At 35.9% G+C, this 27,591-nt stretch overlaps 3 protein-coding genes and 1 pseudogene across 4 annotated transcripts; all 4 read right to left on the bottom strand.

Annotated features, from left to right (window-relative positions):
* Positions 1-8,088: 8,088 nt before the first annotated feature.
* On the bottom strand, positions 8,089-9,034 carry LOC113341797 (dormancy-associated protein homolog 4-like). Its single transcript, XM_026586545.1, has 2 exons — positions 8,688-9,034; positions 8,089-8,592 (listed from the first exon to the last, which is right to left on the bottom strand). The coding sequence occupies exons 1-2, from the start codon at positions 8,926-8,928 to the stop codon at positions 8,465-8,467; spliced, it is 369 nt and encodes a 122-aa protein (XP_026442330.1). The 5' UTR covers positions 8,929-9,034; the 3' UTR covers positions 8,089-8,464.
* A 1,867-nt stretch (positions 9,035-10,901) lies between these two features.
* LOC113341722 lies at positions 10,902-15,075 on the bottom strand. Of its 2 annotated transcripts, none has more exons than XM_026586478.1 (3): positions 14,657-15,075; positions 12,134-12,271; positions 10,902-11,467 (listed from the first exon to the last, which is right to left on the bottom strand). In XM_026586478.1, exons 2-3 carry the CDS (start codon positions 12,259-12,261, stop codon positions 11,059-11,061), a joined length of 537 nt encoding a protein of 178 aa, XP_026442263.1. In that variant the 5' UTR covers positions 12,262-12,271; positions 14,657-15,075; the 3' UTR covers positions 10,902-11,058. The 2 variants fall into 2 exon arrangements, with proteins under 2 accessions (XP_026442263.1, XP_026442262.1); XM_026586477.1 differs by having other exon boundaries at positions 10,902-11,488.
* Positions 15,076-15,579: 504 nt separating this feature from the next.
* LOC113341756 (equilibrative nucleotide transporter 3-like) lies at positions 15,580-17,986 on the bottom strand. Its single transcript, XM_026586513.1, has 9 exons — positions 17,960-17,986; positions 17,758-17,862; positions 17,393-17,548; positions 17,153-17,296; positions 16,958-17,063; positions 16,650-16,825; positions 16,377-16,570; positions 16,003-16,261; positions 15,580-15,757 (listed from the first exon to the last, which is right to left on the bottom strand). The coding sequence occupies exons 1-9, from the start codon at positions 17,984-17,986 to the stop codon at positions 15,650-15,652; spliced, it is 1,275 nt and encodes a 424-aa protein (XP_026442298.1). The 3' UTR covers positions 15,580-15,649.
* Positions 17,987-21,360: 3,374 nt separating this feature from the next.
* On the bottom strand, positions 21,361-23,896 carry LOC113341728 (annotated as a pseudogene).
* Positions 23,897-27,591: the final 3,695 nt, after the last annotated feature.

The raw sequence follows: 27,591 nt of genomic DNA on the forward strand, positions 1-27,591 counted from the left end.
AAATAGCAAGGATGAAACTGGATGCATCCTAATGTAAATTAAAAATAAAAAAAAGTATTTGAAAATGGGCAGGATGAAACTGTTTATATCCTGGCTATTTTACATTTTTGTCCATTTAAACATTATCAAAATCTAAATGTCCTTTTCACCCAGGAATTGTTGATTTTGGTTTTTTTAACCAATTTTGTGTTTTCTTTATTGGTTTGCATGAAACTATGCTTCATTGGGGAAGGATGTTGGGTGCAATAATTAAAATAAAGAAAAAATCAAATAAGCAAAAGTTATTGATACTTATCCTTTATAATGGAATTGATCGATTGACGAAACGAACGAGCTTCTCATATCTCCACAACAACAACAAGGCAAAACTTTGGAAAAACAGAGTGAGTCACGTGTTCAACACGTTTCCCTTAAGACATTAGCGCCCGGCTACACTCAAGAGTGATGCTATAGCCCTCACAGGACGGATATCTCCAGGATAAAACACCCTACTACACCTACTACTAGCATATGTAGTAGATGCTCAACTTGAGCTTGGCAACTCCGAAAAAACCGTTAAGGAAAATCGTGAACTCTTAAGAAACGCTATAAAATATTTTCCCTTAGGGGTCCCTCTAAAATATAGAGCAACCCCTTTCCCATCGATTTTACAAAAGCAGTGAATTTCATTATATAATGGAATAAAACAATTTAAGAAGTGGAAACTCCACAATGTGGGACTAATAAGTTTATATAGTTTCTTAAAACTACTAAAAATTGGAACTCCACAATGTGGGACTAAAAAGTTTCATTCACAAAAGAAAACAATAAATTATAATTTTTTATTTAAACTTTAAAAAATTATTTTTTTATTAATCGTTTTTCAACAAAGGACTGTCGGAAGACATGAATGAAAACTCAATAAAACATGAAAAAACAAATAGATCTTGGTAAATCAACATCCCAACCTCACGATCCAAACCGACTGATCGTGCAAGTGTTGAAATCATACTAGTCATTTCGACGTCCTCTCCCTCACACAAAAGTGTGTTGACCCCAGGTCTTACTATGGATTGCATAAATCATAATAATATTGAGAGCATTCATCTTTAGTTCTCACATGGTGAGACTATAGGTATCTTTCACCAAAGTGAAAAACCATGAACTAGTGAACCCTTAGTGACCTTTAGGTCCTAAGTTCCAGTAATACCAAAACCATCAAAACGAAAATCACATAAAAAGCGCAGGAAATACCATTTTAGGCAGAGGTGTCCATGAGGTCTTGAACCTTTGCTTAGTGAGATATTACCGGAATTACTTGCTAGAGACAGTGAACTATGTCTTGAACTGCTAGCATTTGATGTAATTCGCGATAACAACCACGGGTGATATCTCCAAGATTGCTGCCAAGCTCGTGCCGTTTTGTCCAATTTGGCCTGGACATATCCTGTTTCTCAGAATGCTCTACAGAATCAAAGCTCATATTCTCATAGGAAGCGGCCCACTTCCTCATTCATATAGGTGAGTTTCCATAAAGAGTGTTACTGCTACACCCCACTTCAATCTTAAATTGAAACTATAGAACTCATTAAGACTTCTTAAAAGTCATCCTTCACATGCAGTCACACTATCACGTCTACACCATAGGGAAGGGACAGAGAAAAAAATTCTCAGATAGTGTTTACCTTTACCCACCATAAATTAGTTGTCTCATTCGAAACCTTCATCTTGGGATTTCTAGTCAGCAAGGTTGAGTATCCTTCATGGAAAGTTTAATTTATGAGCTTAAGCCCCATCCCCTTCGATGTGTTTCTAACAATCTCTTTGGATGAACCTTTCGTCAAAGGTTGCACGATATTCTCCTTGGACTTTATTCAATCAATGGAAATAACGCCAATTGAGATTATTTATTTCTAGCTTTAGCTATTATAGCTTGGCTAACACAATATATAGATATAGCTGGCACAGGCCTATGCCGGAGAGGAATGTCTTCTAAAAAGCATCTTAGGCACTCAGCCCCCTCTCGTGCTTTATCTATCGCAATACTCTCAGATTCCATAATGAATTGAGCAATATATGTATGTTTGGAAATCTTCCAAAACAAACCTTCCTGCTAGAGTGAAAACATGTCCACTCGTAGACTTAAGACTCCTCTGAGTCAACTATCCAGTTTGCATCACAAAGTCTCTCAAGGACAACAAGATACCTTTCATAAACCAAACAAAAGGTAATAGAGTATTTTAGGTTCCGTAATACTCTACTAAGTGCATCCCAATGCTCTTTCTATGGACAACAAGTATATCTACTTAACTTACTCACACTAAAGGAAATGTCTGGACACTTACAGTTCATTAAATTCATCAGACATCCTATAACTCTTGAGTATTCAAGTTAAGATACTCCACTATCCTTAATTTTCTTGAGTCTACAAGAATAATCGTACGGAGGACAAGCAGGCTTACAATCACACTGATTGTATCTCTTAAGCACAAAATTCAACATAATGAGAATGACTAAGACTACATATGTTAGATTATTTTCTAATCCTCATCCCTAAGATTACATCAACAGGGCCTAAGTCTTTCAAGTCAACGTTCTCATTCAGCGCATGTTTTTAGTGGAATTAATCACATCTATGTTTGTATCAATTATAAGCATATCATCAGAATACAAGCATTCAATCACACAGGCATCCTTAACAAGTTACTTGTAAGATTCACTAACTTAAATCCACTACACATTATCACATGATCAAATTTTCCATGTCACTGTTTACGTGCTTATTTTATAAACCATACAAAATTTTGTTCAACTTACAAACTTTGTCATCATAACCTTTCACTACAAAGTCCTCAGGTTGGTATATGTAAATTTCTTTATCTAATTCACGATTTTAGAAAAGCTGTCTTAACATCCATCTGATGTATCTCTAATTTGTTTATGACGGCAATAACAATTAGCATCTCAACGTAAGTAAATCTCGTCACATGTGAATAAGAATCAAGGAAATATACACCTTCTTTTAGTTTATAGCCTTTAACTACCAACTTAGCCTAATATTCTTCTACAGTTCCATATACCTAATGTTTCCTCTTACAGACTCATTTACATCTCATGGTCTTATTCTCTGGAGGTAAACTATAAACCTCCCAAGTCAGGTTCCGACGGACTGAGTCCATTTCACTAAATGAAGCTTCTTACCAGAATGGTGTTTCAGTAGATACCAAGGCTTCTTTACAAGTCCAGGGCTTAGACTAAGCTAGGAATGTTATGAAGTCGGCTTCATAAGAAGTCTCAAGTCTAATTTTTTTACTTCTCTTAGGCTCAACCTTAACTTTATCTTCCTTTAAGATAAGTTCCGACTATTTGAAAATAAATCTAGGGGATCAACAACACATCTCTAATGAGGTACAGGTTTAAGAATAAACATGTTCAAAGAACTCAGCATCCCTAGATTATGTAATAGTATTTACAACAAAGTCAGAAAAAATCACACCAAAGTCTGAAAAATCAGAACACACAACCAAAAATCTATATGTAGAAGTATACTCAGCATACCTTATATGAAGACACAATCAACATTTTTGGTTTCTATCTAGTTCTTCTAGGAAGAGGAATGACAATATTAATCAAACACCCCCACACTTTGACATATTCATAAGAAGGTCATCTACCTTTCCATAAATCATATGGAGTTTCATCTGATCCTTAAGGGTACTATATTCAGGATATACTAGTTAAGAGGACTTCCTCCTCCCACAAGACCGCAGGTAATCCTGAACTAATCAACATGGTAATTATATCTCCTTAAGGATACAATTAATATGTTCAAGGCTTCTAATTGGTTATCAACTTCAAGTTTATACATCTTAAGGCTTCTAAGGCATCATCCTTATCCCTAAGCAATTATACAAGATAGTACCTCGTACAATCATCTACGGAAGTTATAAACCATCTTTTACCATAGTGTTTTGGGTTGAACTCATGTCAACTAGGCCTAACTGAATTAATTCTAAGGGATTAGAATTTATGAACATTTGTGCTAAAAGATTTTATAGCATATTCATTTCACTTTTGTGTTCAAGATCCAAACTAAATTTGGGTACGAAGCCTATGCTAGGCAGTTTATACATTGACTTATAATTTTACGGTTCCAAGTCTACCATGCAAAACATTCAAAGACACACAAAAGAAAGCACAAGAATCAACTATGTTCACTTCATCAGATTTTCCTTCAAACTTATATAGACCCTAAGTCCTATAACTGTTGCCTAAAAATCAATACCCTTAGTTATAACAAGTTTTCCACATTTAATTAAGATCTTCAATCTTTTACCATCTTCAAGAGAACAAGATACAAATTTTTCATATGCTCGGAACATGAAAACTTCATTCAGTGTGAGAATATTACAGATATGACTTATGCTCGACCTTTCCCTTTTATGCAACCTCTGTCGCAGATGAGTTACTCATATAGAGTTTCTCGACATCCCTTATCCTCTGATAAGAGGTGAACAGGTCTCTGTTTCAACAAACATACTTAGTGGCTCCAGAGTCCACCCACCAGTCTCTCACATTGGTTATTAAAATAACTTCCGACATCATGTCAATGAACTCGTTCTAATTTGTTTCAACTAAATTAGCATTAACTTTTACTTATTAAGGTTTTATGTTGTCTACACTTTACTGCCGTATGGCCAGGAATTTTACAAACATAACAATCCCTTAATTAAAGTAATGCCGGATTCAGTTTTACGAAACATACCTTTCTTATGAAGACTACGCTTAGAGTTGTGTTTGATGTTCTCGCCTTTGTCAGCTTTGGAAGACTTGTGTTCATCCACATGCGCCTGGTAGCCATGTTCCTTTTCAATTTCATGTCACAATCTTCGTTTATACTCTGACCACGGACACGGTAATTTCCCAATCACCTAATACACCACATCTCACAAACCTTAGTTCCGAAACGGAAGATAAAATATGAGTTTTGAAGATAATATCTAGATTTACAAACTTCGTTTGAACCACCATATCAAAAAACTCATGTTACCCCAAAAAATACTTTAGTTAACAACAAAAGTTTGCCCGTCAGAATTTTTCAGGACATTTGTCTGTTTTGTAAAATATCAAAAAATACTTTTACAACTCCAAAAATTCTGAAATTTTACGTGGGTAACTATCAGGATGTCTACTACGTTGTGTCAAAAGGGTTCATCGAAATTCCTTCTAGGTTAAGAGATAATCTCGAAACTCTACAGCTGACCAAAAATTTTTTTGTTTTTCACTCCACAATTAACATCCATGATTCACAAACCAACCAACCATTTTCGATTATTACAAATTATAATGTCTTAAGATTGTTGGGTGCAATAATAAAAAAAGAAAAAATCAAATAAGCAAAAGTTATTGATACTTAGCTCCTTTATAATGGAAGTGATCGATTGACGAAACGAACGAGCTCTCATATCTCCACAACAGCAACAAGGCAAAACTTTGGAAAAACAGAGTGAGTCACGTGTTCAACACGTTGCCCTTAAGACATTAGCCCCCGGCTACACTCAAGAGTGATGCTATAGCCCTCACAGGACGGATATCTCCAGGATAAAACACCCTACTACACCTACTACTAGCATATGTAGTAGATGCTCAACTTGAGCTTGGCAACTCCGAAAAAACCGTTAAGGAAAATCGTGAACTCTTAAGAAACGCTATAAAATATTTTCCCTTAGGGGTCCCTCTAAAATATAGAGCAACCCCTTTCCCATCGATTTTACAAAAGCAGTGAATTTCTTTATATAATGGAATAAAAAAATTTAAGAAGTGGAAACTCCACAATGTGGGACTAATAAGTTTATATCGATTCTTAAAACTACTAAAAATTGGAAACTCCACAATGTGGGACTAAAAAGTTTCATTCACAAAAGAAAACAATAAATTATAATTTTTTATTTAAACTTTAAAAAATTATTTTTTTATTAATCGTTTTCCAACAAAGGACTTTCGGAAGACCTATTGTAGATGATACAATTTTCGGAAGTGCAAGGAGGGAAAAATGGGTTGAAAAGGTGGCATTAAGCGCGGCTTTTGGAGCGTTATTGTTAGGGGTGTAAATTGGGCCGGGCCGGGCTGCCCGACCTATTTATTAAATGGGACGGTATAGGGCGGGCCAGAACATCTCTTATCCATGAAATTAAAAGGGCTGGGCGGGCAGGGTTATTTATCTACAGTTAGTACCCATGGCCTACCCAAGCCTGTTTTGTAATTTGGGCTCGGGCGGGTAGGGCCGGGAGGGCCTTGAATATTACAAACAAATATATATATATTATACATATATATTGTTAAAAATAAAAAGAAAGTAGTAATAATACACAAGTTTTACTTAAAATTAATAATTAAATACGAGAATTGAGATGGGAATAAGATAAACCAAACTTCCTATAATTTTTCCTGAATTGAATCATCAGAAAAGGAAACTGCCTTAGATTTTGCTCAATATTTTCTCTATATGGTTAACAAAATTAGACTCCAATGGAATAAAAGTTAAGAAATACATATGAAAACTATGAGGGTTGACTGTATTAAGTATATGTACCAAGTATATTCTAGGATAAAACAAATGAGAACAGTCACCTAGGCTAGGTAAATGGATAACACTGGCGGGCTAACATGGCGGGTAGCATTGACGGGATAATATGGAGGATATTGGGCCGGGCAAGAAAATTTGAATTGTGGCCTGTGTCCGCCCTCTTATTTAAATGGGCTAGGTTGGGCCAGCCCGTAAAGGGCCACGGTCACCCATGGGCTGTCATGGGACAGGGCGGACGGTACTGGGCCTCGGGCTGCCGAGCAAAACTTACACCCTTAGTTATTGTTGTGGAGATTAAGGGATGAGGTTGATTCGTTAGTTATCGTCGTAGAAATCAAAAGAGAGCTCTTAAGTGGTTTGGGTATTTCTGATTTTATTAGTTTGTGGCTGTACTATCTTACTGTTGCAATTGGTGTACTGAAGGTTATCAAGGGTTTCATTTGGTTTGCCAAGGGTTTGTTTTGCGGAAGACCACAACACAGTGACAATAGTTCTTGTGAGGATGACGGTAAACATCAGTCCGTGTTGCCCGTTTTTTACTCCATCCAACCCTCTTCGAATTTTTCTTGAGTCTCAAAATGTACTCAGAAGACGGGAAACAAAAGACACGTCCGTAGAATGCTAAACATACAATGAAAAACCGGCGCCGAAACTCAGACTTGTATATTTCATAGGGTAATCAATTGTTCGTTCGTTTGTTTTATTATTTTTTCATTTTTTATGTAATTTATTTGGGGATGTCAAGATATTCTTCCTAGTTCCTACGAATTTTTTCCATTGTATTTCAGATCCACCGGATTTGGCCTGAGTTCTTCAGATCTTCCCCGTTAGGTTTGAAAACAGGTAATTTTTATGTAAGTTCTTTACTTATTTGTTTTCCTATGTAATAGTTTCTATATGCCAATTAGATTACTTCATGTACGCTCTCAAAGGGGTTTTTCATAGCCTTCTAGCCTCTAGGCGTCCTAATCAATTACAACAATTTTCTCAAAGATCTATTTAGAGGTATCTTTGCAGGAATGGAACTAGGCAAAGATAAATTCAAAGAGCGTTTAAGGTGAATTCTTTTTAGAATGGTTGAATTTCTTATACCAGCACTTGGTTCTCACAGCCCTAAACCTAAAGACACAGTTATACAGTATAAGGCTTGCAAAAGTTGCTACTTCAAATGAAGATGAGGAAGAATTGGTGTTTGTTTGAATATGCAATAAGCTTTTGTAAGTTTCTTAGGACCAAATAAGTGTTAGTACTAGTAAGTACCCTTTCCCAAGTTGCTTCCTTGATCCCATATGTAATGCATTCTTAAGTCATTGTCAAGCAAATAATGCATCTGTATTTGTGGTCGTCCATATAGGAAACATAGAGAACTCACAGTTAGGGTCTTAGGGCGGGGCCAAGTAAATGCAAGTCTGCAGGTAGATGCACCACCCAATAAGTATATATTATGGAATTGTCTAGTACCAGGGACAATGGAAAAATGATGCGACAATATGAACTCTATTGATATGATAAAACAGCAAAGGTAAAACAATATATTTTTATTAGCAAACCACATACACCCGAAGATGTATAGCCAAAAAGCAATGTACAGCCAATTAGCAAATATATATACATGATTACACCGCCAAATACCTACAATCACTTATATACAGAGATAATAAGATACAATACCATAGCTCTTTGCCAAGGATCATCCATATCTGCATCATTCTGAAGCTTCAATTTTTCAGCTAATGGTAGAAAAATATAGGCACCGACGGGTTAATTACTTACTGCGTTAATAGGACTTGAAATTAGTAGTTATTCGCATATTATTTATATTTACAAAAATTTATTTCCAATTCTTTAGCAAAATCTTTTCAGTTTCGTTGTTGTTTATCGATCAATAGCACTTATTGTTTATCGATCAATAGCACTTATCACGACCCAATCATAAACCGTAGGGCTTCTGGGTTCTGCACGTTCTAATGCTGCCGATGTTGATTTCATCCTCATTAACTTCTTCGTGTCTCGCCTTGGCGTCCATGCTACAATCACACACAAAAAATGTTACACCACGTACAATAAGCAACAACCAAAGAAAAATGTACACTTTTCTTCAATGGCTAGCATATATACGTACGTGGGAGAGGGGAGCCAGGGGTACTAGACCCAGCCGGAGAAGAAGGACCGGAGGAAGAAGAATCAGCTGAAGAGACGCGGATGTTGGAGCAGTTACTTTTGAGTATGGTGATGGAACGAGAGACTGGGACATCTTGAGATGATGGCAAAGGACCGGAATCATACCGGCGCAACTTTTTCAGGCCTTTTCCAGGCTTAGGACCAGCTAGGATATCATCCCAAAGGTTTTCGAGAAGACCCATAACAACGATGAAGTTATACGACGGATTAGTGGAAAACCGATCCACCAGAGACCGGGAAACAATTAGTAACGATAATAAAAAGTTTGAGTTAGTAGTAGGGAAAGAGTGTTCATGGTTGAGGTTCTTGGAGGAGTTCTTATAGAGGGAAATGGTTAAAGATAGAGATTAAAGTTAGTGGATAAGATTAGATAAGGTTTATTTTGGATAATGCTAATTACTAGGAAATGCTTATAATAAGGTGATTTTTTCCACCATATATGACCCGGTTTTGTGGCTCAATTCTAAAAAATGCCATTTTTGGAAATGTGTTTCCAAAAGTGCCACCCTAATCCCGAATCTATTAAAAGTGTCACTGTATGACATTTGTGCCCCTGATATTAGAGGACCCTTAGTTGTTTAATATTATTTTTAACTTTCAAAATTTAAAGTAAGTGTTTTTCTGTGTGGTTTTCGGTGTAAAGGTCCTGATGAAAAGGTCAGGACACTCTACTGGACCCTAACATATTTTTAAAAAATCTTATTTTTTTGAATTGAAAATTTGGAAATCACATATTTTAATGGTATTTAAGTGTTTAGGGTCCCTAGACAGGGTCTGGACTCCGGACATGACCTTTTTGGATCCACTCTAGTTTTCTAATAGAAAAAAATATTAAAATAAGATAATTTTTGTTAATATTTTGTTGTCAAGTTCCAGGACCCTTTAACTGGACCCTATACTGGATTCTTGGATTATTAATAAAATAATCTTGTTAATGGAATTAAATAAGATTTGAAAGATCTGGACCCTTAGAAGTAGGTCAGGACCTTAGTTTAAGGACCTTTTAACTTGGCCACCTAGGCGCCATGTAGATGACAAGTAGAACAAACGAGGTGAGGACATTTTTACTTATAAGTCGGGACCCTACGCTAAAGACCTTTCTCAACTCGACCACGTAGGTCCCATGTAGGTAACAACGGGGATGACGAAGTGATAATATTTTTACTAGGGTCAAGACCCTCTAAGTCGGGACCCTACCGTTTGACGGGACCTAACACTTCACCTTCCTTACACCCCCGTTATACCCCTTTTTTCCTTACATAACCCACCCATCTACTTCTTCTTTTTCCTTCTTCTTCTTCTTATTTCATCCTTTTTTTCTCTTTCATGGCAGCTTCTACACCATGGAAGCTAATCATCCAACTGAGATAGAGAAGGAAGGATCTATATGTGAGCTTAACTTTTAGCTCTTTCAAATTCAAACTCAAAGTTAGGGTTAATTAAATTTGGGTTAATTTCAATTTCAAACTCAAAGTTAGGGTTCTTAAATATGTATTGGGGATTCGAATCCATGTTTATTTATATAGTTTACAGTGAAATAAGGTATGAGTTATCTTTAATTTTTTGGTTTGGTTACTTAATTTATGTAGGGTTCATGATACAGGATGATCTTATAACTGATAGTATGTTATGTTTTGTGAAATGCAGTTGCAAATTTGTCGTCGCCATAATGATAAGGGCGGGTGGTGCTTCCTCCAAAAATTACACCGGAAGTTGGTCGTCGGAACACCAAGAGGAAAAGGGCTGCCATTGAAAAACCTAGAAAGAAAAGAGGTTGTTCAAGGTGTCACCAGACGGGGCATTATGCTAACAGCAAACGTTTTCTCAAGGCTTAAAAATGGAGTGATTTTGATTGCTAACATAGCTTACCTTGTTATGTTTGTTTGAAATAGTTTAGGCGGCATCATTAGTTTAGTGGTTTTAGTCATGTTTTCTTCCTCAGGGTAAAAAAACACTTCTATCATACCTAATAAAAAGCACTTTCAATACAAAATAATAAACTTGTTCGGGCAGTTGAGTTAAGTGAAGTTACGTCGGACTGCTGAGATGCTCCTGCCATTTTTCGGATGGTTTGAGATATTTATTAACCAAAAGTACCTAATAACGTGTGATTTTCTTTATCCTAATCACAATCGAAGATGAAAATGTTGTCCATTTATACTTATGTTGGCAAACATATATAGAATTTAATGCCAACTAAATATAGTTGGTGCCTCCCATGTTCACCTCTCATCTCATGTTTAACCAAAAACAAAAAAGAATTCATTTTTCTGCTTTTGACTAATTGTAATTAGTCAAAAAGTCTTCTTGTCCTATTCTTGGGACTTACCCTCTGCATAGGAGTTTTCATATTTTCCAATTAATAGTAATTTTCTTGCCGCTACTTTCGTGTCGGGACGAGAAAAATTATGGTTCGACTTCCTAAAACTAAGCCCCGAAATCAATGCGAACTCTTTCTTTCCGAAGGAGAATTCCTTTCCACAAACCATTACGCACATTTCTTCACGGTTACCCTTATCACCTTCATCACCCGTGGAGATCTGACTAGCCAATAAGAAGTGAAATAAGGAACTAGACCACGTTTGCATGGGCAGGTGCAGTAAGAAGCCAATTGCAGTTGACATAAATTTCTCTTGCTCAGCAGGAGACAGCAGGTTAGGCACCCACTTCAAAACCTTCGGGCTTGAGTATGTTGTTATTTTGCAGGTATAAGCCCGGTACCTGGCAGGGTGAATAAACATCCTACATATAGAATTAAATAGTTACACCAATAACAACATACAAGTTCTTAGAATTAAGTATCCGAGATAGGCAAGCACAGACATTAAAAAAAGATAAATAGTTGTACATTCCAACTAATCCAATAACCACCAGTATTCAAGTTGTAAAAATGACCCAAGGAATGACCGGTCTAGTTTCCGTTTACAAGTGGCTCATACCAAATACACCTAGAAAGAAAAATGCAGCAACATGGAAAAAATAGGATTCACATAGAGGCATCTAACTTTCTTTTATATATAAATAACTAAACTATTGTTATTGTTATTGTTCAAATTTAACTTATAGGCTATTAATGCATACATTTCAGCATTTGACAGGGAATGCTCAACGATACCATCGGAGTTAAGAATAAAAATAAATAAATAATGAATTCATGTATGAAATGAAAGACTCTAACAGTATAACAGACATTAGAAGAGGTAAAAATACTAAGCGATGATATAAATTCCTAAATGATGAAGCAGATTAAAAATGAATTCAGTACATAATATACCCTCTCTTTCTTTTGTTATCACATGTCGTTTCTCCTAAAGCTTTCAATGAATCTCCAGCAATTAAAATTTTTTTGGCATGACACAACACATTAGGCTAAATGTCACCTATTACCTTTCAACACCATCATCAGATACCACTCTTTTGTCCTCCACAGTGGCATTCGGTGATATAATTTTCTCCATATGATCAGCAAATTTCACTTTTTTAGAACACTTCTTCTTCTTCTGTCCTGCACCCATAATTTAGAACCTACAAACATATTATAATCGAGATTATTTAGTTACTCAAAGTAAACTCCCGACACAAAGTTATAGTGATTAAGTAAAACTAAGTTCCTATCTACCTAAAACTATGTGCAACACACACATACGAGCACCAACATAAATAATCTGAAAGCTCTAATTACCAAAACAAACTAAGAAAGAAAAGGCGACTAAATTAAACGCGTTATCTGTGGATATCACATCCCTACGGTTTTTACTAGTTTTTACTTTGAGCATCAATTGGTACGGAAGTGTAAGGATAAAGCCTTCACACTCAACAAGCCAAATAAATGCCATCTTAAATTATAACAGTAGGAACCACTTATGCATCAAATTTTAAAGATAGGTACACGCCAGTGTTTTAAGTTACACAAGAATCATAATTTGTTGCACTTACTTATTTACCATCATCAAATTACAAACTACAACTTAATGAAGACTAAATTGCACTACGAATATCCAAAATTACCTTTCAAACTCGTCCACACAGTTGACTACATTACAGAACCCATGATTAAGGTAGCAATGTTTCCAATTTTATCCATAAATTGAGCATTACCACACTACTTCTATAGATAACTAGATAGGAGAACAGGACATTTCTGATCTGATAACCCGATAAATGGGTCAATTCTTGTCTTGCAAGTGACTCATTTATTGTTCGATGACACCAGGCATGTTAGTGATCATTCAAAACACTTATTGCAAGTAAAGCACATAAATTAAACAGGGTCTTGTGGTCTGCCAGATCTAAGCAATTAAAAAGAGTTTAAATGCAGCATCGGTGATTTACTCTACTATAAATAGGAGGCGCTTCTATTCCCTGCAACTCAAGAACAATGATGAAGATCAGACGGGTTTGGAGACACCATAAACAACATTTACTGCTAATGGGTTCCCCTGCCAGTCCTAAATGATGCTCGGAATTAAACACTAAGGAATGCTCTCTCTTTGCTGCATATGAAGTATGGCACATTTTCCTTTTAAGTTAGACAATGTGCATTTATGAAGATGAAAATCGTAGATCATAATGATATATAGACACGTAACCTTAGTAAGACTAAACTCATTTAGAGTTAGAACTGCACACAACAATGAGTTCATTTTTCTTGTTATGTTGAACTAAAAAGCATCTGTGAAGTAGAAACTTAGGGTGATGAGAGGAAACAAATGTGATTGTCTTCCTTACCCTAAGCAGAGCTGAGTTACTTAGGGAGTCTAGGACACCTGCCCTGGTGGCTGCTGACTAATGAAAACGCTAAACAGTCTCATTCTATCCGTAATCATGTCGCAGAGGTGCAATGAATTGAATTGGTATCCAGACATCAAAGAGGTGTACTCCAGAATTAGGATGATCATAGAACAGAAAGAGAGAGGTATATCAAGGGAGAGGGTCTACTAACTTTTATTTCATGGTAATTATATAGTAGAAGAGGTTGAACACAATAAGATGTAGAGTGAGACTTGCATACCATATATTCATAAATTACAAATTCTTTGCATCACATCTGACAGATATATGTTTACATTCAGTATACATTCGTTGTCTCATTTTTCTGATTCTTTATGTTGAAGTTTCTACTAAAATAGTTTAACATGGGAAAAATGTTGTTGATATGCAAGTATGATCTAGTAAGATTCCCGTGCAAGATATCCGGCATAAGTACTTACACTATCTAGTCGGATTTTCCCGCAACCTCACTCTAAGCAACAACAGAAGATCAATTTCACAGACATGAATTTTATGGATCATTTTTCTCATTAGATGCTGGTTTACTAGTTTATTCTCAGCCTTACAAGAACCAAAATCGCAAGTACCAAATCCAGATACAAAAAAGAGGAACTATTTCATTTCCATTTCTCTGCAATATAGTAAATTCCACTCATATCTGCAGCGAAATGTCATAAAGTCCGTCTGATTATTCATAACTATAAAACACCCATTCTATGACTTTGCCCAAATAATAAACAACAAGTGAATATTTACAAAGTGCAAAGTGTGAGTTAGACAAACTCATAAATAGCATAAACATCCTACAATAAGCACAACTGAAGCATCATTTACACATCTTATCACAAAACCAGAAAATGATAATTTTAAGAATGTTGTAGCACCATAATACCAAAATGATAATCTATGGTAATACCAGAAACTAACATAAAAATAAACGAACTAAGATTCAGTTTCACAAACCCCAAAAATCTAAAGACAAAATCTCATCTTCAATTAACCAAATAAAAATTCAGAAAACAACATATCATTCTAAATCTTAAACACCTAACTAAACATTGCCGACTTTCATTTTATATCCAACAAAATTGAATCCTAATTTCAGATCGATGACAAATAATTTTAAACCCTAAATCATACCTTTTTTTTCTTCTTTTGCTGGTTTTGAAATTGGAGTTATATCTTTCTATCCTGCACTCTCTTGGCTCTCCATTTATCCAAATCTTCTTCCCTAATCTCTTCTTTCAAATACCTAATTTTAATCCGTATTTATTAGTTCTTCATAAATGGCGAATTGGGTATGTAAAAATATAGGGTTATTCTGTTATAGGGTATTGGTGTTTTGCTGTGAATCGTTCATTGTTTGTCCTGCATATCAATGAAAGATTCAATCTTGCAGCGGATTAAATCTGAGATGAAACTGAGAGAAAAGTAAGATAAAGTGAGGGAACGGTTGGAGAGCTAGGGTTAAGGATGAAATCAATGAAATTCAATCTTGCAGAGAATTTTATTTTCTGAGAGAGAACTGAAGAGGAAGAATGAGGGAAGAGTTGACAGGGAAGGAGATGAAAGTGACGGAAATAACAAGAGGACGGAATTAACGAGAGATTCGTCTCCGTGAAATCTACGCTGAGGTGGTAGATGACTCAGCCAAATTTTTTGCCGAGGTGGTAGATGACTCAATCAAGAGGGTCCAGACCTTTTCTAAATAAGGGTATAAATGTCTATAAAACTTCAAAAGGGTGTTATTCGTATATTTCATTTAGGGGTGGCAGTTTTGGAAGCTTGTTTTCAGGGGGCTATTTTTACACATTAAAGTCCGGGGGTTTGTTGGATGCGACGTTTTCGAGTTTTGACTGATTGTTATTCACACACATTTAAGAATTTCACTCTTTATCTGATTTGGAGAATGACCGGTACTACCACACATTCGAGTAAACTCTCATATATATTCCTGAAGTACTAGCATATACTAGCTATGCCATTTTGACACAATATTCTTCGTGTATTTGTTCTTCAGAAACTAGATTGGTAATGCATTTAAGTGGCCAATCGGAGTCATCTTGACTCTTGATAAGGATTAAACTTACATATACAATGATTTTCTTCGTCTAATGAAATTTTATACAATATTCACCATCCTTTACCAATGAGCCATAACCAATCAAGGGTTACCCCTACAAATATACCCATGGCGAGAAATAGTACAAGAAAATTCCCAAGTGCATTTTGTTCCGGACCCTGCAAAAACCAATCCGCATTCATTTTTATTTGTGAAAGGATGATCAGTAAAAAGAAAATCGTTAAATATAATGCATGCATGGCTAGGACACAATTAGGCATGGACGAGCGGGGTTAGACGTTATCACCAATTTTTTTTACAAAGTAAATCCATCATAGAGTATGACCCCCATTCATCTGGATTTTTCTTAATTTGGCCCCAACTCCGCCACTGGGAATCACACAACCAAGCTAGAGAAACAAACCTTGTAGCCTTTCGGCGCCACAGTTAGAACACGGACAGTGAGGTACCCACTGGTTAATCCTAAAATGGAAGTCAGCATGATCATCCAGCCTTGGTCACCAAGTTTCACCGTGAAGTAAAAACATGGAATAAGTAAAAAGCGAGAAAGAGACGTAATGAGGAGACCCTTCCGCGATCTCAACTTCAAGCACTCGATCAACGGAATGTAAGTACCAATAAGATCCCATATGTTAAATGTCGCAATCAAAACAATCCCGTACCTGAAAGATTTCAGACAATACAGAAGAGATTGCTGAAGAAAGTAAAGCGATATCACAATTTCAAAGTGCTAGAGAAAAATTCATTTTGTTATGTTCTTGGCAGCTCAGAACTTACCAAGTGCCCAAGCCGTGTTTTCCAGTATCTTCGGATAAAAACCCGGGAAAAATGGAGAATGACAATACATATATAAGCAACACTGTAATTGCGAAGTCCATGTTTTGAACAAACAACTCTTTGTTGCTTAGGCGGTCCATATACTTCAGATCCTCTTCTGCAGCCTGCCAACGTTCCAATGTAGGAGTTAAGTTCTCTCCAGTTCTTACAAACTCATTTTTAAATAGACAACATGAGAAAGTATGAGGTAGAGAGTAGAGATCTAGGAAGTACTTGGTTGCTTGGAAGTGTTTGTATACCACCCGCGACAAGATCAGCGGAAACAGTTTTAGATCCTTCCGAAGCTGCTTTCGCACGGTAGTACTTAACAATAGGCAGTTTTGGGAAGATATACGCATAAAGAAGTAAGCATAGTAGCTCAAACAATACAGAGATTGCGAAGAACATCACTGCATTATGTTTAAATAAGTGCACATTATAAGTATCATGAGTATTACTAAGAGGTTAACATGTCTTGTGAAATGTAATTTAAATTTTTCAATATTGTAAAGAAATGTTGGTAAAAGATTAAGTTTACGCACTAGCTCCCTTGCGAAGACCATTTTTTGAATTTTCAAAAGCTACTTTTGTTATTAATCTCAATGCAGAAGTTAGAGCACCAGCAAAAGACAAACCTACCAAGAAGGACTATAATGAACAAAAAAAACATTAGATGAAGTACAAATTGAGTTTTACTTTTACCCATGAAAACTGCGTGAGCAAGATAAATCCCTTACTTGCATAAACTCAGGGCACATCAACGAAAGGTCTCCGACCAGTCCACCTTCAACAAGTGCATTAGCAACTCCATAAGCGCTGCTAATCAAACAAACACCAATATAGGTTCCAATACCCCCTTCCCCTGATGTAGCTATGTCCAACTAAATACAAAGGAAAGTTGAATCAGTATGTATAAATCAAAGATAATATTCTGCCGCACACGGGCATGTTAAATCTAGCACAAAATGGATACTTACAACCGGAACCATCAAGGATCCTATGAAAAAAATGAAATAACCAAGTAGGTTCCTTCTTCTTGTGTTTATCTTCGCCACGTTATATGTTAAAATTGCAAAAGTTCCAAGTGCAAAAGGTTGACAAACCAGTGGGAGAATCCTCCCAGGATGGTATTTCTATGCCACGAAAGAAACCCAAGTAGAGAGAAAATTGATCATTATCCAATTGGAATATTAAATATTCACAGGGATGGAGCTGAATATTATATGCACAACTGGGGGAAACTTACACTTCAATCCCATTGAGGTTGCCTCTCAGGAGTAAATCAGTGATTTACACAACCTAACAGTATGTAAGAAAATTGTAAAGAGAGAAAGTTGTTTACCGGGAAAATATCGCCGAAGTAATCAAAAGATGTTACCATACTATACCATGGGAAAAGACATCCATTTCCTAGAATCCAGCATACTACCGTTGCTGTAAGCTTTCCCTGATATTATAATTGGTAGTAAATTACTATAGTTAGAAGCTTTTTTCTGAACGGGCGGACATTGACATGAAAAAGGTGATATAAGACTTATACAGACCTCTCTATTTGCACCATGAATTGCCATAACTTTTCCCTTGCTTCAACCAAGGTGATCTTTAAAGACAAGAAAATTTATATATATGCATATAATGTGTATTCGTCGTATACTACCGAAACTGAGACGGAAGATCGATAAAGACTTAATGATTATAGTACTGATTAGTGAAGTTGTTGCTGGTATATTAAATTATCAGATCAAGAAGTTGGACGAAAACAGCACAATACAGCACAGTCAAGAATGGCCGACCTTTTGGGTTATGAAAAGGTTAATGTGTATTATTAATATTAATCTCCCAATTGAAGATTAATTAATGTACATTTTAATACATAAATCTAATGAATGATATAGTCTGTCCTCGCTGTATGGTACTTAAAGATGAAACATACTACACTTGGCGGCCATGATTAATGAATAATGATCAACTTGTTGTCTAGGAAGTGTCCAGGACTCCAGTGATTGTAGGAGAATTTGTTGGGAGTCAAGAAATTAAATAATGATCTACTTGTTGCCAGTCAAATCTGTTCAACCCGATGACCGGTATCAAAAAGATGTATCATTTAATGAGACGCAAATTTTAAATAATCCTTAGATGATTCTGCAGTAAAAGAAAAGTTGAAATTACTGGCTAGTTGTGCATTGGAACGATATCTTGCCTAAAAAGCATCCGACACTAGTTACTTACGTATAATAGGATTAGATCCAATCCAAAACCAGCTCTCAAAGTCTCTTAAGTGAAGACTAACATCAATAATTCAAACCAATTAAAAAAAGGAAAAAAAACAAAGAACAAAAAAGGGAGGTTTTTTTCTCATATACACCCATTTGATAATGTATTTTCTAAAATACACCCGTTTTCACAATATTTCTAAAATACACCTGATACGAAAATTCCATCCGTTTGTCTAATAAAACAACTAACAGGTGTTATGTGTACTTCTCTCGTACAGCTGTCCCCATGTCCCCATGTCGACGCATGAAAAAGTCTGAAAAACCCTTATGGATTGGCATCTCGCTCTGGTCTGCGTTGTCCTCATGTCCCGTTCCTATAAATTAGGGTTGTCAATGGGTATCCATTACCCAGAAGCGGACCCGGACTCATACGAATAGGGTTCGGTTCCGGGTCCTAAAATTGGATTTGTTAACAAATTAGGACCCGATGGGTAATTACCCGATTGGACCCGAATCTTGACGGGTCCGAACGGGTACCGGGTTATTCATTCTTTTATCCCTCTTTTTAACAAAATTACAAGTATTTTGCTAGTTTGGCTTTGAAATTTTTTATCATTTTTCATTTTTTTCTTACATTTAATCTTTATTTAGTACATTAATAAAGAAATAATAACAAATTTTTATAAAAATTATATTGATTCAAACCAAAAAGGAGAAATATATCATGTTTTTGGACTTTTATGTGTGTTTTCTTAATACCCAACGGGTATTCGGAACTGATGAGTACACGGGGTTTTAAACGGGTCCGGTTCTGGGTCCACTAATTTAGGAACCGGACCCGGAACCGTTAAGAACCGGACCCGATTTTTATAAGTATGGTCTGGGTCCGGGTCCAGTGATACCCGGCAGGACCCGGACCCATTGACAGCCCTAGTATAAATGCACATGTATAGCATAGAAAAAAAATACAACTTATCAAGAATAAACATAGATGTATTGGAGAGGAAGTAAATTTGTGTAACTGATTGAAGAGGTAATGTTGTTAGGAGGTATAAGTTGAGTACAGTGCCTTACTGATTACTCTACACCATTGCTAATCAGTAATTGTACCTAGCTTGCAACTGATTTCATATCCCTGCTACATAAGTTTGCTTAAAGAAAATAAAAATCCACTTCAAATTGCCTAAGCTAATACTAGAAGCAATGTCATTTAATTCATCAAATACCTTGTGTGCAATTACATCTACTGATTTATTTGAGAACGTAAATAGATAAAATCATTAAGTTGGGAAGAATTATGAAAATTAGGAACCCCCAATTACCCATCGTCCGTTTGCAACAACTGAATTCCTAAAGCCCCTTCTCTAATATTTCTTGAGATGAGTCCAGCCGAAAAAAAGAGGTGAAATGAAACAAAATGAGATCTAATCTTGTTTAGGACCATTTTATTTCTCAATTAGGGTAAAGCAGTAATTTTGTAGTTTAAATAAATCTCCATCATTCATAAGTTCTGGCAGATGTATGGGTAGATCTTAATATAGTGGGACTTAACGATTTAAATATCAGTGGGATCCGTTGACATGGTTATATTAACATAATCTTTACATTTTTAGCGTCATTTTTTCTATTGAGCCCAATCGACAATGAATTTGAAACTAATTGTTTGGTGACATGTTCTTCTTATAAGTCTCTACATTCCTACTACAAATGAGACATTCCGAGATGTATAAAGCAACCATTTACGATTTTGAATATCAGCCGTTGAAGATTAACGGTTGAAATTAAAATTTGTGGACGGTGAAGTTTCGTATTTCGGAATACGCTCATTTCTGGTAGGAATGTAGAGACTTATAAGAAGAACTTGTCACCAAAAAATTAACTTCAAATTCATTATTGGTTGGCCTCAGTAGAAAAATGGTCATAAAATGTGAAGATTATGTCAATATAACCATATCAACGGATCCTATCCTTAAAGGATAATGGGTGTAGTTTAGTAATACCTAAAATAACGGGTGTATATTAAAAAAATTCCTTGATAAAACTTATTTAAGCATTAAGTACATTATAGTACAAAACCAAAACATACGATTAGGAAGAAGTAATAAACAAGTGCTCCATCAGGGAATCAAGCGACGTCCACACAGATGCATAATTATTAAGCGATCGAACAGGGAATCAAACCGCGTTTCCGAGATGCATATGAGTTAGCAGTCGCGCGCACTATGAGTTAAAAGTTTAGCGGAGAACATAATCATCCTTAATAGAGTTTTAGTCAAATGTGATTCATATAGATATCAAAAGACTTTGTATGTAAGAAATTTTGGAAGACTCTCTGGTAGTTGATAGATTTTGGTGACTTTCCGGGTGATTTTTATAAAGTCTCGGTGATTTATATATAAAAAAAGGGAAAATTGGAGATGACAAATTTTAAAAATCATAGTATGAAACAAACATAAGAATAAATTATTAAAATCTTTTAAGCATGCTCAGTAGAAATTTTAACTATTTTGTCAAGAAATATTTACTATTTTCATGAACGGTCGACGATGTCAAGCAAAGTAAACTATTTGACTGCGACACCAAAATGAATATCGACATTTTTAAGGTCATGTGATGGAAATGGTCACTTTAATGGAATACAAATACAAAATAACTGTTTATATAATGGAACATTTAATTCACTGTTCATGTCTGAGAAAATTCTGCTTTTCACATAGTAATCTCTCAACGATATTCTTGTAATACTTACTGCCCCAAACCTTGCTTGTATTCTTATGCTAGCTATGCCACTTTGACGTTGTATTGTTCGTGTACTTGTTCTTGAGAAACCAGGGCCTTCATGCGTTCAAGTAGCCAATCAAAGTCATCTTGACTCTTGATAAGGCTTAAACGTACATAACGATTTTCAGCTCTGAAAAAGCTTCCGCTTCTACCGATTATACCACCATTTCTTAGCAGTACTTCGTAGCAATTTTCATCCTCTTCTTTCTCACACTTGATCCATGCATAATCTGCGCAGCATCATTATTATTTCTTGAGTACAAGTTTGTTTCCATCAGCAAGTCTTATGAACTTGCAAATAGTGTGTATTTACAGAGCTCGAGCCTAACCTGGAGAAGGAGCGGTGATATTTTGGAAATACGTGGAATATCCAGGATGAGTTTCTGAAGGGAGAAACGTTTCGATTCAGATATGACTTTGTTTAAGCTTTCCCATCGACTCCTTGTTGTTCTATGTCCGAACTCAAAGAACTCTTTCCCGTCTCCGAGTAGTACTTTTAGAAGCTCCAAAGCTCTCAATTGGGCATCACGAGAAACACCCATACTGTTCAAGAGCATGTAGTTCAGGAAATTTTCGTACACGACTTGATCCTTTATTAATGCCTACCTGTTTCGTATAGATACATACTGAATTCTATCAACTGATCGCATTTAAAACGTCCGACTAGCTACTATGTCACTGGAGATATCTTTAAGTTTTTGCTAACGAAACTCAATTTACTTCGAATTAATAAAGTGCGATAAGTGAAATATTTACCCGAATCTGCTGCTTCCATGACCAGTTAGCTTAGACAGTGTAAAGATCATCAGGTCTTCGTTTGCATGAGCTGGGATAGCAGTATAATGAGGCCAATAATAAGCGTGATCATTAATTGTTTTAACAGATGGGCCTTGAAGAAGAACTGGATCTTTCAGTTTACCATCTGGATTGTTTGGAGAAGTTACAAATTCGATGAAATTTACTGACAGCGGCAACGATTTGTTCTTCCACACAGCTGTATCTCCTTCCCATTCGAAGTTCTTAGAGTTGTAGAATTCTGTTTGGGACTTGTAGACCTGGATAATCATCCAAATCAGAAATCTTAGCACATTTTTCATTTTTTATTATTCATATTCAAGTAGGAATACAAGAATACAAATCATACAAGAACTAGAGAAAATGAATACTCGACTAGCTGCATACCGGAAAAAAGGGGATTGATTCAACAATCCTGGTGGGTGAGGGTGGATCCTGAGGGGAAAGTTAAATTGCTGCATTGAGCAGCTGCGTGGATCCAGCACCAAAAACCATGAACTTCCCGGTGCCATTTGCGTTTCCAACCATTGCATGCAATTTTTGAATATGCCTTTCGAGCTTCTTTGAAATGAAAGTACCATTCTCGTATCCGAATTTGTAAGACATGCGGTGCCACCCAGATACCATGACCGCACTAGTTTCAGCATGTTTTATCCAAAATGGCTCCAAAAACAATGGATCCCCACTGCATAAATTTTTTACACTTCATAGTTAAAGCGCTATTCATTGGAGAATCCAGCAACCACCAATAGTGATATATTATCAGCAAGAAAACACATTGAAGAAACAATCGAAATCGGCGGGTATAGAGAGATATTACCTATCAGCATTAGCAGGACAATCAGCAGAGAATTGTGAGCAATCAGAGACATAATAGCAAGAGTTGCACTCACAACTTGGAAGCCGCGGATTATTGTTAGTTCCTTCGGTTGCTCCTTCCAAATGATTAATGGCAACTGCAAGATGAAACTTAGCTTATATAAAGACAACTCTTTTTATTGATGTTTAGAAAATCTCTCAAAACTAAACACAAGCTCTAATCTTGCTTATATGATCAACCACAACTTTGGTGATCATATATATATAGAACTATGAATTCCTTTTCCTAGTCCTATTACCTTATTACATGTCTTTCCTTTTCTTAGAACTAGATGACTTCTAATTCCCTTAGGATTACATCAATTTCTTAATTTTTGTCCTAACAAGCTTGTTAGTGACTTCTATGTTGAAGTTATCCAACAATGATTAGTAGTACTTGATAATATTTCACCATCTAAAAAAGCACGGCCATGACCAGAACAAAAAACCGAAGCTACATCTTCAGCCTGTTTTGCTGCTTTTCTTGTCCAACTCAACTCGTGTTGCTTATCATCATCACTAATAAGCACATAACTCGCAAGTAACAGGTTAAGAATCACTGAGATACATAACCAAACCCAAAGCCAAGAGTACTTCTTCATGTCTCGAGTTTTCTTTCTTCAAGGGGAGATTATAGAGACTCACAGACAATTCAATCAGTTACTACCATCGCCAATCTACGGCGTACCTAGTACTTACGAAGTAGTTTTAAGATTAACATCAATAATTCAACAACTTAAAGCATTAATTTGCACCACAATTTAAAAAATAGGATCACAAAGAATCTATAATTGACAAAAACTAATTACTACTGAAGTAGTTTAAAACCCCATCACCAGAGAATGTTTTTCTCGGATGGCATTTTGTGTTTCCAACTCATGTTTTTGATACTCTTTCTCTTGGCAATTGCTAGCTGGTGATAAGCAAAAGCAAGTCGTCTGTAACTTTATACCTTCTCCCATCTTTTGAGAATAGTCTTGCATTTAACAATTAAGGATTACTCTTTAATAAGTTTTGAGCAACCGTGTATAACCTTCCTAATTTGGGAACAGGGCATTTATTTGGGGCATGTTAATAAAAGATAAAAAAAAGTAATTTCCCAAAACCCCTTAACCAACTGTGTTTTTCTACCCATTTTATCCCTGATTCATTAGTATTAATTAGTCATTTTGAGCGTTAATTAACTGTGTTACACGAGAGATCAACTAATGTTAATCAATCTTCGAAACATAAAACAACTGAAATATTTTAATATTTTTTCGAAAACACTACCTAGAATTGGATTACGTTCATGCACTCGTAAATCGATTCTGTGTTGGTGTTTTGGTATTCAAGAAGGACACCAAGAATCGTTTCACGTATGCGAAGATAAAATACGATTCCCTTAATTGGATTTTTATGTTGTAATATATAAACCGGTTATTATGTTTTCGTAAGAATTTTTTTTCTTTCATTCATTTCAAATCTATTCCTTTTCGCAGGAATCACGGATGCACTTTGCGTGTGCATTAATCCTTTGAACCCTAGGTAACCCTAATGGACGAGTTATAGTCTCGTGAGGATTTACATAGAGATCAACCTACTTAATCTACACAAAAACTCCTAAAACTATCAATCTTCGTCCAAAGAGTCCGAGTCCGATTTACCCACCATAATAAAGTCTGGGTCGTACTCCGAAATTTTGGATACCATGAAGTGATAGATTTCATCAAATGTGAATGCTTCCTCTTTTCTTCCAATTAGCGCGCTTTCACGGCTTCATGCTACAAAAACACAAACACAAACTTACTTTGTTAGTTACAAATTTATAGAAGTACATTATGTAGAATAAATCATAAAAATACTTACAAATTGTTGAAAGGACATGCTAAAGTGGCTAGTGCTCAGAATTCGTTGTTGGATAACTATAAAAGCAACAATCCTATCTAGGATGACTTGATACCTATCATGGATTTGTTGAAGACTTCCTCTATTCGGGTTCCCATAATCTTGCCTAAATTTGTTATATATATTCTCCCAAGAGCTCTCGGACGAGGAGTGATCCACAACTCGACTTTCGGCGTACCATGCTTTGGTGATTTACAAATCTTCAGAGGAGTCAAACAATACCATTTCTTGTATGTGGAGCTATGGAATGAGTACTTCTGGAGTATATGGAGTAAGAGGGAATACAATGAGCAATTTTGAGGCAAATTGGGTCCAAGGATGAGGTCTCTATATATAGAGAAAGACCCCAACGACTAGTTTTTTTGAAAAAGTGAAATAATTTGGCACAATCGTTCTTCTAGAATGTCCATAAAAACCGATTTTGTTTTTATGCCCAAAAAAATCGGTCTTTATGTATGGCACAAAAACCGATTGTGCGCCTGCCAAAAATTTGAGTTTTTGCCGATAATAATCGATTTATATAGATTCCCATGTAATCCGAGTCTTACTAGAAAAAGATACATAAAAACAACATTTCTAAGGCGTAAGGAATCGGATTATACTGACCCTCATATAAACCGATTCCGTGATGGAACCTCAACAATTGGTTTATAGGTGCAGTCGTATAGCCCGATTGCGTGCCTGTATTTGCAAAACAGAATTTTGAGCATGCATAAACTTGTTTTTCCTTACACTCATAGTTAGAATTTAGGAGATATTAAGAAAACGCCCATGTGTAAAAATGCACTTAAAAAAATGCCTACGTTTTTATGAATATCCAAAAATATTTTATTTGATATTCGGGTTGGATCCGAATATGGTCTCCCATATTGTATGTGGAAATTCCGGTAGAGTTCCATATTCCTTTAGGGTTTGGACCCTATATAAACATCTCTAGCATATGTGTAAAAGTAAGTGATTCCCATCGATATCACACATAAGTTTACCATTAGAAAAGTGGTAACTCTAACCCTAAAGAGAGTTACCATCATGAGAAAAGGTTTTAAGTTTTTATCCTGTGAATCAAGTTTGTGTTCTTCTTTGGAGATTATAGTACCTGCTGATCGTCGAGTTGAAAACGTTGTTGTTGCTGTTGCTTCTGTTCCTTGTTCTTTCTTTTCCGAGTTCAACAACAAGGTATTTCCCGATACCCGCTTCCTATTTAATCGTATAATCTATGATATTGGTATCATGAGCTATTGGTTTGATGTGTTTTTCGTGCTTGAAACTACATGCTTTGTGTGCTTGAAAGTTGCTGATAACATGATAGTCTCATGATTAGGGTTCTTGTTGTTTTTTTTTTGGCTAAAAACCATTAATGGATGTATAAATATTTTGAATCTCTATAAGGGTGTTTTTTTTTGAAATATTTAATTGGGTATGTTCATTATTGATTAAAATTATCGGTACTAAGATAATCCCGCACATGCAACCACCAACTATATGAATCTATCAAGAATTGAAGTTAGTATGTGATGGAGGTGTATGATGGTGATATGAAGTATAATGTGTTGGTAGGATGGTCAAGGACTAGATTAGGAAATCTAGTTGGTTAAGGAAACCAAGTACTTGTGTCCTAAGTATAGAATCTTAAGAGGTTTGTCTCTTAGAGCTAAGTTAGGAAACCACATACTTGTAGGAAAGTAATCCTTGTTAAGGAATGTGTCCACTCCTATTGATGTGTATAAATATCCATAGAGAGAACTAGAGAATACACATCAGAACTAGTAAGAGTTTCTTTCTTCTCTGCTTGATATTTGTATATTCCAACCTATACGGTGATATATAAAATTGTTATTCCTTCCGGAGGATTCAACCTCATTAATTACTTGTTCTTCTTGTGTGTGTGATTGTGTTCTTGGCGATATTGAGCTACCTCATAGTAGTGCAAACCTAAACGCTTCCGCAGGCTTTGACGCAACAATTGGTATCAGAGCAAGGAGACGCTCTTAGATACGAGTACTCGAATTGCAGTTGAAGTGAAGGTATTTTTTTTTGGAGATTGATTGAGGTAATACAAATCTCAAAGTTTCTGTTTTTTATGTATATTTAGTTGTTTGTGAACAATGGTTGACGGGGACGAAGATCCGAAAAATCTTTTAGGAGAACATTCGGATTCCACAAATAAAGATAAAGAAACAAAAGAAGAAATACTTCATTCACATATATCACAACTCAAAGTAGAAAAGTTTACAGGAACCAATAACTTTGGTTTATGGAGAACGGACGTAATGGATGATCTTGTTCATCTTGACCTAGAAGAAGCTCTAGAAGGTCAGCCAGTGGAGATGTATGAAAAACATTGGAATAATATGAATAAATTATGTCTTGCTTCGATACCAGGGTGTTTAGAAACTACAGTAAAAGTTAATTATCATCACGAGACTTCAGCTAAGGATCTCTGGGAAAAGCTAGAGAAGGAATACCTTATGAAGAACGTGGCCAATAGGATACATCTTAAAAGGAATTTGTATCGCTATAACATGAAGAGAGGTGCAACCCTAATCGAGCACCTAGATTCATATAATAAATATCTTTTGCTGAGTTGATTAACTACGATGAGATAATCGACGACGAGGAACAAGCTTTGTGTCTGATAA

The sequence above is a fragment of the Papaver somniferum genome, unplaced genomic scaffold (genome assembly GCF_003573695.1).
Source record: "Papaver somniferum cultivar HN1 unplaced genomic scaffold, ASM357369v1 unplaced-scaffold_31, whole genome shotgun sequence".
NCBI lineage: Eukaryota > Viridiplantae > Streptophyta > Magnoliopsida > Ranunculales > Papaveraceae > Papaver > Papaver somniferum.